General features: G+C 44.0%; 2 protein-coding genes across 2 annotated transcripts; both read left to right on the forward strand.

The window, feature by feature from the left end:
• Positions 1–210: 210 nt before the first annotated feature.
• On the forward strand, positions 211–1,266 carry LOC135389482 (uncharacterized). Its single transcript, XM_064619524.1, has one exon. The coding sequence runs from the start codon at positions 211–213 to the stop codon at positions 1,264–1,266; it is 1,056 nt and encodes a 351-aa protein (XP_064475594.1).
• A 6,690-nt stretch (positions 1,267–7,956) lies between these two features.
• LOC135389483 (uncharacterized) lies at positions 7,957–9,259 on the forward strand. The gene is made up of 5 exons (XM_064619525.1): positions 7,957–8,192; positions 8,307–8,441; positions 8,557–8,699; positions 9,014–9,176; positions 9,247–9,259. Exons 1-5 carry the CDS (start codon positions 7,957–7,959, stop codon positions 9,257–9,259), a joined length of 690 nt encoding a protein of 229 aa, XP_064475595.1.
• The last annotated feature ends 1,621 nt before the right edge of the window (positions 9,260–10,880 follow it).

Below are 10,880 nucleotides of genomic sequence, written 5' to 3' on the forward strand. Positions count from 1 at the left end.
CCGTATGTATGAGTATGAAGTACGGGCGACTCTTTGGAATACTCGTTTCAACAAACCTGTATGGTTAAACACTTCTCTTCCCTTCCGATCGGGGGCGGCAAACGCCCCCGGACCGATGTCTCAAAATCTAATGCTCAATTTTTTCTGTCGAAATACATAGTCTTGTCGGCTACTTCTCCGGAAGAAGAAAAAAGTACACCACTTGGGAGAATGTCGCCCTTCTTTATTGAGAAAGCGGTGTCTTCCCTCTCCAACCACATCACCGAAATCAAGAAACTGCGATCTGGTGACCTTCTCATCAAATGCACATCAGAGACAGACTGCAAAAAGATACTGAACGCCCGAGAAATGCTTGGTATCCCCATATGTGCTTCCTTGCATAAGACCTTGAATACGTGTCGTGGTGTGATAGCTGTTGCTGAGCTGATCGATGTCGCAGTAGAGGAGATCCTTGAAAACCTAAAGGAGCAGGCAGTAATCGATGTTCGAAAGCTTAAGATAAGCAAAAACAATGAATATATTACCACCAGAAATGTTGTCCTTACTTTCGATCGTCCTTCACTGCCTGATAAATTGAAAGTTGGATATTTGTCTGCGGAGGTCCGTCCGTATATCACAAACCCTCTTCGTTGCTTTAAGTGCAACCGTTTTGGGCACGCTGCTGATGCCTGCCGTGGGTCGTCGTGCTGTGCTCGTTGTGGCCAGCAGGGCCATGATACGAAAGAGTGTAGAGGGCCTGATTGTTGTGTGAACTGCACTAATGATCACCCCTCTTACTCCAGATCCTGCCCTAAATGGAAATTAGAAAAGGAGATTTTACGTATCAAGGTTATTGAAAACATCAGTTACCCCGAAGCAAGGAAAAGAGTATCCCCTTTCATCACACAGAGATCCTTCTCGGCAGTGCTTCAACAGAAACCAAAGATGGTAACTGTACACACGCAAACAGATGTTCCTCATAGTAACCAACTATCAGCAAGTGAAGATGGTGTAAATAAGAAGCCCCAAGATGAAACTACGGTAGTGACTGCGACAGCAGTCCTACCCTCGTCATCACCCTCCATGGAGGCGGGCTCTATGGAGTGTGATGATGATTCGAGCTCGGAGCTCTCCTTGGGGAGCACGAGCTCACCATTTCTGACACCCGCACGAGGAAACCTCTCGAGGAGTGGTTCTCTCCCCGAGTTATCGGAGAAGGATTTGGCGGAGGCCAGAAGAAAACCCCGGAAGCCAAGGATTACTCCTCCCCAGAGGAGTAAGACCTAGGAGACATGGGAAATGGAAATCCTTCTTTCTCGTCGACATAACAAATTATTGTACGCACGTTTCTCAGTTCTGTACTTCTGATGGGCCACACAATCCTCCAATGGAATTGTCGTGGGTTGCTTTCCAACTTGGACGATATTCATGATCTTTTTGAAAAGTACAATGCAATATGCTTTTGTGTCCAAGAAACATACCTAAATGCACATACACAAAATCCATTCCGAAGGTATAACATTTTCCGGAAAGATCGAACTGACACAACCCGTGCATCCGGTGGAGTAGCCATCATTACCCGTGGGGCTGTTCCAGCAAAAGAGGTCCCTTTGGTGACAGATCTGGAAGCTGTTGCAGTACAAATTTGCCTCGATAGAATTTTAACAATATGTTCGATTTATCTCCCACTTGCAACAGCAATTACGCAAACACACATTGAAAACTTGTGTGGCCAGCTTCCATCTCCTTTTATTCTTGCTGGTGGTTTTAATGCTCATAACCCCCTTTGGGGTGGTGCCAGAGTTGATCCCCGAGGAAAGATGTTAGAAAGGATTCTATTGTCATCAGTGCTTTGTCTACTGAACACAGGTGTACATACCTATGTACATACCGCGACACAATCCTTTTCCTCTTTGGATCTTAGCTTCTGTAGTCCGTCCCTTTTTCAAGATGTGGACTGTAGAGGATAACCCTCACGGGAGTGACCATTTCCCTGAGGTTATGAAATTTTTGCACACTGTAAATTCTTTATCCACTCGACCTCCCAGATGGAAACTTGAACATGCTGACTGGGGAAAGTTTTCAGAAAATTGTGACCTATCCTTAATTCCTTTTGATGAGATAAGGATTGAGGAAGCTAGTAACTTAATCACAAACATCATCCAACAAGCAGCTACTCAATTCATACCGCAAACGTCTCACCATCTACCGCGACGACCAAAGCCGTGGTGGACGAGTGAGTGTGAGGAGACTAGAAAACTTCAAAACCGTGCATGGAATAGATTTCGGAGGTACCCCACTACCCAAATCTTCTGCTCTTCAAAAGAGCAAGAGCAAAAGCCAGATGGACAAGGAAACAAGCCAAGCGGTCCTCTTGGCAAAACTTCGTATCATCTTTATCCCGCGATACCCCATCCAAGGTGGTTTGGGACAGGCTCAGAAAAATTAAAGGTGAATACACAAATTTTTGCATTCCCTTGCTGCAAATCAATGGCCGCTCATGTGAAAGCCTACAAGAACAGGCAAATGTGCTTAGTGAACACTTTGAGAGCATTTCAGGTCCTTCGCATTATAGTGCAGACTTCCTTAAACTTAAAAACATTGCCGAGAAACAGAAAATTAGAATGAATGGTGGCGATGACCATTCATATAACCAGCCGTTCAGTACGGTGGAGCTTCTGCGAGCTTTATCCTCTACAAAGGCGACTGCACCTGGCCCAGATAATGTCATGTACCCTATGCTTCACCATCTGTCGGACGAGTCAAAGGCAATTTTGTTACACTTTTTTAATCGGGTGTGGGTAGAAGGGGCATTACCATCATCTTGGAAAATCGCTACAGTTATTCCACTTCTAAAACCTGGCAAAGAACCATCTTGTCCGAGCAGTTACAGACCCATCGCTCTAACGAGCTGTATAGGCAAGACCTTTGAACGAATGGTCAATGGTCGCCTTGTCCATTTTCTTGAGGAAAACAAATGTCTATCAACACTGCAATGTGGTTTCAGGGTGGGGCGTTCCACAATGGATCATCTCATTCGTTTAGAAACGACCATCCCTGAGGCGTTTGTTAGAAGGCAGCACTGTTTATCTGTCTTTTTTGATTTAGAAAAGGCGTATGACACTGCATGGAGGTATGGTATTCTTCAGGACATCTATTCTTTCGGCATAAGGGGACGCCTACTTAGATGCATTGCTGATTTTCTTCAAAACAGAAAAAAATTCATGGTCCGGCTGGGCACTGTGTTGTCTCGTCCTATCTGTTCTCAGTGTTACTTTATTTTTAGTCAAAATCAACTCGGTGGCATACGCCATCCCACCTTCGATATCGTATTCTCTCTATGTAGATGACATACAAATATCTTGTTCTTCTGCAAACTTGACAATATGCGAAAGACAAGTGCAGCTAGCAATAAATACGCTCAACAAGTGGTCATCTGAAAACGGGTTTAAATTCTCGGCTGAAAAAACTGTGTCAGTCCTGTTTTCGAGGGTGAGAGGAATGCTCCCACCACCGTCTTTAAATCCGGGTGGTCGCGATGTCCCGGTAACATCCGAACACAAATTTCTTGGGGTTACCTTTGACAGTAAGCTTACCTTTCTACCACATATTAAAAATCTTAAGGCCAAATGCATGAAGTCTCTGAACCTCCTAAAGATACTATCTCACAGATCCTGGGGAGCAGATCGAGACACATTACACAAGATTTATATTTCCACAGTACGCTCTAGACTGGATTACGCTTCAATTGTCTATGGATCTGCCCGCCAATCTGTACTAAAAATACTTCATCCGTTGCATCATCAAGCGCTGCGTTTGATAATTGGCGCTTTCCGCACGACACCAGTTGAAAGCCTTTATGTTGAAGGCAATGAGTGGTCTTTGGAGAGACGTAGGACGTACCTTTCAATATCCTATGCACTCAGAGTGAGAGGCAATCCGAGCCATAAAACTTTGTCTTGTGTGAAGGAAACGCGGTTCAAACTGCTTTTTCTTAGCAAACCCAGTGTTGTCCCTCCTTTCAGCATGCGACTGTCACAGAGGATCGACGCTTGTGAATTTCCTGAGTATCACACTCCAGTTCTCGCAGTTGGAGAAGGAGTTCCCCCATGGCCGCCACCTCCACAATCCAACTCCTTCCTGACGAAATATAGGAAAGAGGATACTCCTCCGTGTGTTCTCCAACAGGAGTTCATGTACCTTGTTGGTACTTTTGGAGAGCATACAGCTTTTTATACAGATGGCTCGAAAATTCCTACTGCTGTTTCCTGTGCAATGGTAACAGGATCGTGTACAAAATCCTGTCGATTCATGAACCTTGTATCAATATTTAGTGCTGAGGTCTATGCAATTATCTTGGCGGTTAACCATACTCTGGAACAGCACATTCAATCTTCACTTATCTACAGTGACTCCCTCAGCTCCCTCCAAGCTATCTGTAGCTTACACAAACAAAAGAACCACATGGTCGTGACTGCACAATACTTAGTGAACAAAGCATTGAGCAAAGGTCTTCGATTGTCCTTCTGTTGGGTACCCAGCCATGTTGGGATACCCGGGAATGAACATGCAGATGCTGCTGCGACAGCCGCGCTTTCCTCTTACATTAGCTCATTTGATGTCCCTTCTCAGGACCTTCGCAGGGTCTTGAGGATGAAAATAAACAGCACATGGCAGCAACACTGGGACACCCAGCATCAAAATAAGCTTAGGCTCATTAAGCAGTCAATCGAATACTCCTATTGTAGTGTCGAAAACCGCTTACAGGGTATCATTTTAAGTCGTTTAAGGCTTGGTCATACACATCTGACACACGGTTTTTTGTTGCGTGGCGAAGAGCCACCAGAATGCATGCATTGTGGGGTACAGCTGACCGTACTCCACCTACTCATTACGTGCCCATTACAGGAAAATCACCGTCGTCGCCATTTTAAAGAATTTTACCAATATCATGTGCCTTTTCACCCTGCTCTATTGCTTGGGGATGAACCGCTTTTACCCTACATGAGAATTTTCAACTTTTTTAGAGATATCGGCTATTTAAATGTCCTAAAGTGTGAATGACTTTCTCTTTTACCGTAGTTTACATCTCAAATTCTGAGATAATTCGGTTTTAATTGAACAGTTAGTTTTACCTTTCCACACACATCACAGTTTTGGCGCATTATAGTCTAGTTGCTCATGCGCCATAAAAACTGCAATCATCATCATCATCATCTATAGAGCTAATACTAGCTGCCCCGAAAGATCTTATTTACGGACATGTGTTATTTGTTTTTTGCTGTACATTTGAAGAACAACTAATACATGTGATATGTGCATATATGAACATGGATACAAATGCTAATAGCAATATTGTGACTTATGACTTCAGGCAACGTGAACATTTACCGTTTAGTACTTTTTAATGTTGCACTTGAAGAACTGCTGCTTCTACACTGTCAGGGGAAAAGGTATAAAAAGCGTATGTATAAAAAAGGTAAACCAGGGCGGAATACCATTTTTGTACCTATTTCATCTGTCTATACCATCGTTTAAACCAAGTGCAACTCACTGATAGCAGTAGCTAATCGTATAGTACGGGGCTGGCTCCATGCATGCGCTACGTGCAGCACCACATTAATTTGGTGTGGAGATTGTGCTGGGTTAGTTCGAGTAATTTGAGTAATAAACACAGTCTTTAATGCAGTAATATATTAACCAGTTGGAGGAAATATTCTTAGTGACTGTTATTCGCTACCGAAATAACAATCTATGCGTGCTCTCCTCACCCGTGTGGTTGCATCTCGAGCTAGGAAGGCTCCACATGTGGCCTAGGCATTTCGTTGTGTGTTCTACCAGTATCTGTTCCTCTGCAAACACGTCACACAAGTGGTTCCCTCTTGTGGTTCCCGCTGGTCTTCCACGATGATGCCAATACATATAAGTGGTTCCCTCTTGTTTCTGTTTAATTTGCGTATTCTTCGGTTTCTTTTCTTTTCTCTTCCGTTTTTTTTTTTTTTTCGGTTTGGAGTGGGATGGGGCGGTAAAAGAGGAGGAGGAGTGTCGTTGGGAGGAACCCGAGAGGTCTGCCTGCCTGATTAGGCGGCATGTTTCTCGGGAAGGGAAAGGTGGTGGAGAGGAGGAGAGGAAAGGGTGAAGTGGAAGACCGAGCGGAATCCGCTCGGGGGGAGGATAGCTGCGTCCATGGGCCGACTTCGGGGGAACTGTGCCGGCATACGCCTATTACACATCTGAGGGAAACCCAGGAAAAACCCCAGACGGCACAGCCGGCCCGCGGATTCGAACCGCGGACCTCCCAGTCTCCAAGCGCACACGTTACCGCTGCGCCACCGGAAATGGAAAGTTCCTGGTTTTTGAAATACAAAAGAATATCATCGAGCTACTGCCATTGGCTAGGCGGCGCAAGCAATGCGTAGTCAACCAGTTGTCGAAGCGGTATCGAAAATCACACTAGATTCTATTCATATTGTATACTACTTGTAATATGCTCTCCAATTCCTACTAAATATTGTTTCTAGTTTCTATAAAGTATCGTTTCCAGCTTCTATTCAAATTTGCTATCCAGTTTGTATCTGTTTCTATCACCAATTATTGAAAGGAACCACATTGAAGCCAGATAAATGCTGTATACACTCTCTATTCAGGATTAATGCTCTCATTCTATGTTCTTGTTTACAAGCTGTATACAATCTAGAAAACTTTTTTCATAGGGTAAATCGGTATACTGCAGTGTCACAAAAGTATACCTCACCTATTTGGCGAAAAGGCGAGATATACCACTTTCCATTTTCCAATACTAGTTCAGGACTCCAAAAATTATAGATCAAGGTATTTTGAGGTGCGTTCTGCAGGGCTACTGTTCCACATACGTATTTAGCAATTCTTTCTGTGTTTCGTAAAATTTTGTGAATTTTTCAGGGACAAGGCAGATGAGCAAATGCTTATTGCAGCAGAGTCCTGCCTGTTGGAGATCCTTTCGCTGTGCTCTGCATGACTAAAGAATGACACAAGCACAAGTTTCTCTGTGGAGGGCACATGTGTCACAGCCACAACTACCTGTACCGGTGGGTGGAAGAGGACATGGTACAGCCAGCCATGGGTGAAAAACCGGCCCCTGGGAAACATCCTATTATGTGCTGGCATCCTCTTCTCTGGCGCAAACATCGAGCAGTTACTGTGGATGATCCACTTCATGAACATTCGAACATTGTCAAGGTCTCAGTACTTCAGGACGCAGAAGTACTACTTATTTCCTGCTCTCAGAGAAGTATGTTCTTACATGCTTTTTGCAAGTAGTTTCTGTCCCCAGTGCATCTCAGCAGGGCTGATCAGGTTAAAGACAAATAAGGGTCAAAGCAAAAACAAACCAGGTTAAACCTCGATGTAACGAACACCCATGTAACAAAGTTGTATCATGCAGTCATCATCATCTATGAGTGCCTTCAAAAAGCAAGCACAACATGCACATAACAGTTGCGGTCTTACGCTTATCAGTTGCAATCGTACACTTCAGTTTGTACTTGTAGGTGTATCAGGCGAAACAAAGAGACCTGATGGAGCAATTGAGACCATGCCCTCTTACACTAGCTGGCGATGCCAGATGTGACTCGCCAGGTCACACTGCACTGTACGGGACGTACACAGTGATGGATGCAATCTCCACCAAGATCGTCCACTTTGAGCTAGTCAAGGCAAGTTATCCAGAAAAGCACATCCTAGCCAAGTGCACTTGCTTAGACATGTAGATGTACTATACAAACATACCTATAAAACAGGAAACTGAAGTGACTAGCAGTAATGCCATGGAGAAAGAAGGTCTACAGAGGTGCCTGGCATACCTAGAAGCGTATGACATGGTGGTGGACACACTTGTCACCGACAGACATATTGGCATCAAGGCAATGATGAGGGATTTGTGCCCTCATAGAAAACATCGATTTGATGTTTAGCACGTTGTTAAAGGTAGGCGAGGAAATGAAACGATCATTATGTGTAGCACTTAAGTCCATCCTCACAATAGGCATCAAAAAGAAGCTCCTTGCTCTCGGTCGCACAGCAAAGCATCAAGCAGTGCAACTGTGGATTGAGAGCATCGTGCGGCATGCTTATTGGTGTCCTAAGACAAGTGGAGATGATGGGGAGCTGTGCTTCGCTAAGTGGATGTCCATGGTGAACCACATCGTGGATGTTCATGAACACGACAACTCGCTGTATCCATTGTGTTATCATGGCCCCGTATCACCACCTCGGCAATAGCTACATGAGGGTGAGACAACCAAAGGCCAGAAAAAGAATTTTTAGACATAAACAGTTTCATCTCACAGGCAGCGAGACCTACTTCAAGCTGATGACATTCTCATGGCACCAGCCCTTCTCAAGGATATCCCGAAGCTCTCCTACAAAGAACAGACATTCGGGCTGGAGGCCTTCCACAGTGTTCTGATACACTTCATCTCGAAGTCTGTATGCTACTCAGATGAGTGAATGCGTGCAAGGTAATATGTGCTTGGGCTTTGTGGGCTTTTGTTTAGCATGCTATTGGTCTTGGTTACATTGCATGCTCTCTTTTTGCAGAACATGTATAGCTGTTCTCCATCACAATGAAAATGCAGTCCGTGCACAGTGCGTGAGAGGCGGCTCTAAGGCCTACCGACTCAAGGCATCTAAAACCAAGAAGTATTGTGTTACTGTCCCCGTGATGGAAGCCGCTACATATGGTAAGCTTCACAAGCTTCCTAAGCAGCACGAGCTGGTAATATGGTGCATGATGCTCTGTGTAGATTGCATTTGTATTATTTACTGTGAGTCAAGTGGAGCCCTTCATGACATACATTTGCTACAGTACTTTGCAACTAAACAGCTTTACGATAGAGTTGTAAGGCATGCCTAATTGAATTTGAGCGACACATACGCAATTTTCTTGTCAGCTTACTAAAGCAAGATGACAAGAAAATTAAGCTTCCTTATACCATATCTATAAAGAACTACAGTATGCCATGTAGCGCATAAACCCTTTATTGTTCCTGTGTAGACTATGCACGGGAGCTGACCGAAGGAGTCTTGGCGCTCATCCAGAGATACCCAACATTCAAGCTGGCCAAGCAAGCTCTGAATGTTGAAGTGCATCCAGCTCGTGCATCGAGGTACGGCGAGAAACCAAATCTTGCAGAAGCTGTGGAACAGCACAGAGCCAGGTAAGGTGAAACAAAGAAAAAATGAAAATTCAGTGCATTCAGTGTATCTCATTGAATCTTTTTCACGTAGATTCCATAAGTGAAGTACCGGGTACTGCCAAGCTCTGTGGATTTCCTCCCAGAGACTTACCACCAGCATCACGACTACAAAAAGGCCCTTTTCAGGGCCACCCCACATTTTTACGTGGAGACAGCACTGCAGGAAAAACCCAGCTGAGCCTATACAGAGCATTTTGCTCACTTCCTTATCTGTGTGCTGTCCTTCTTGTTCGATACAAGCCTTAGTATCACTGCAACAGCTAATGCAATATACCTCAGTACTGCAGCATGCAGAAATATTTGTACACTGGAATACCACGTGTTGTTTTAGGTGCACAAGTTCCGTAACAGAATACATGATGCTCCATTTCACTGAGTGACACACACTCATGTATCAATAGACGAACCCATTATGTGAGCCACCAAAATATGGCATCGACAATGCATGCAGTAGTACTACAAGGAAACTGTTGGGGCAGCTTCAGTGATACTATACAGTTGCGTTACTTAGCTACTGCCGTTCATCGCAGATTTTGTGGGGAAGTGCTCAAAAATGTGTGTTGGTAATGATGACAGACTGCAGGTAAGGTGATTATGTTACGACGACAGACTGAGTTGCTTGAATATGCATGTCATCTGAGCAGTTACCAACAATTTCTTTTAACCAACAATGTCTTGCATAGGTTCCAGAATTCAAGAGGGGAATGCTGCCAACCACCTGTGCTCGCCACTCCGAGGCCTTCCGCAACAGATATTAAAAAATGCCCTTTTCAGGCTCCCCCCACATTTTTACACAGACATGGCACAGCAAGAAGAATGCTTCTTACAATGCTGCTTGGCTAAAACCCATGCAGTGCAGTTGCATCTGTCTTATTTTTATTTGATACGTGCATTTTGACTGCCATAATGAAAGTTGTTGCTGTAGTGACAATCTGCTTGAGTGCTGCAGAAATATTTATAGACCCTATTAATGCCCTCTTTTGATTTCAGCATGCATCAATTTTCCAACAGCATCTACGGCATACTACTGCTTCAATACTTCACTATCACAATAAATGATACATCCACTTATGGCATGTCACTCAGTGAAGTCACTCTGCATGTGAAGGAAATAGCAACACAAAATGCATTTGAGCAACTAAGTACTGCATGTGTGAAATTTCAGTGTTCCTGAAGTGTGAGGTTTACACAGACAAGGTTTATACGTGATCTGGTAGGCATTACCTTTATAACAATAAACTGGCATTTCTTTTTGTTCCTCACAGTGCTACAACCGCAACCGCACTTTTCTCTTTGAATTTGTCCTATCGGCCTTCAACGAAATCACTGCTGCATAGCTTGACAAGTGTGAACATTTTAAGAACTCGTAATTGTACACTAACAATTTGTGGCTGCATCATTATCATGCCAATAGAGAGTCAAGAAGCTATGCACAACTTGCAAAGCACTCTAATTTGTAATACTAATTGTAATTAATTGTAAGTAAGTACCCTTCCTAAGAAAGTAACTGTAAGCTGACACTAGTCACTTTCAGAATCTTACTTTTTTTTAAACATCTTCGGAAGGTTTTCACACTTCCTTTCTCCGCCCATTGCCGCCTGTTTGTCGTGGCTCACACAACTGCCTGTAGCTCCAAGGGGAAGGGCATGGAAAAACGGTGCAGCC

This window comes from Ornithodoros turicata, chromosome 3 (genome assembly GCF_037126465.1).
Source record: "Ornithodoros turicata isolate Travis chromosome 3, ASM3712646v1, whole genome shotgun sequence".
In the NCBI taxonomy this organism is placed as follows: domain Eukaryota; kingdom Metazoa; phylum Arthropoda; class Arachnida; order Ixodida; family Argasidae; genus Ornithodoros; species Ornithodoros turicata.

What these genes read in the sequence shown, in the direction of transcription:
- LOC135389483 (XM_064619525.1), top strand. Translation starts at nt 7,957, where the DNA reads ATGAAACGATCATTATGTGTAGCACTTAAGTCCATCCTCACAATAGGC. An exon ending in CTGATACACTTCATCTCGAA is followed by an intron (nt 8,442 to 8,556) that starts GTCTGTATGCTA and finishes CTCTTTTTGCAG; the next exon opens with AACATGTATAGCTGTTCTCC. An exon ending in GATGGAAGCCGCTACATATG is followed by an intron (nt 8,700 to 9,013) that starts GTAAGCTTCACA and finishes GTTCCTGTGTAG; the next exon opens with ACTATGCACGGGAGCTGACC.
- LOC135389482 (XM_064619524.1), top strand. Translation starts at nt 211, where the DNA reads ATGTCGCCCTTCTTTATTGAGAAAGCGGTGTCTTCCCTCTCCAACCAC.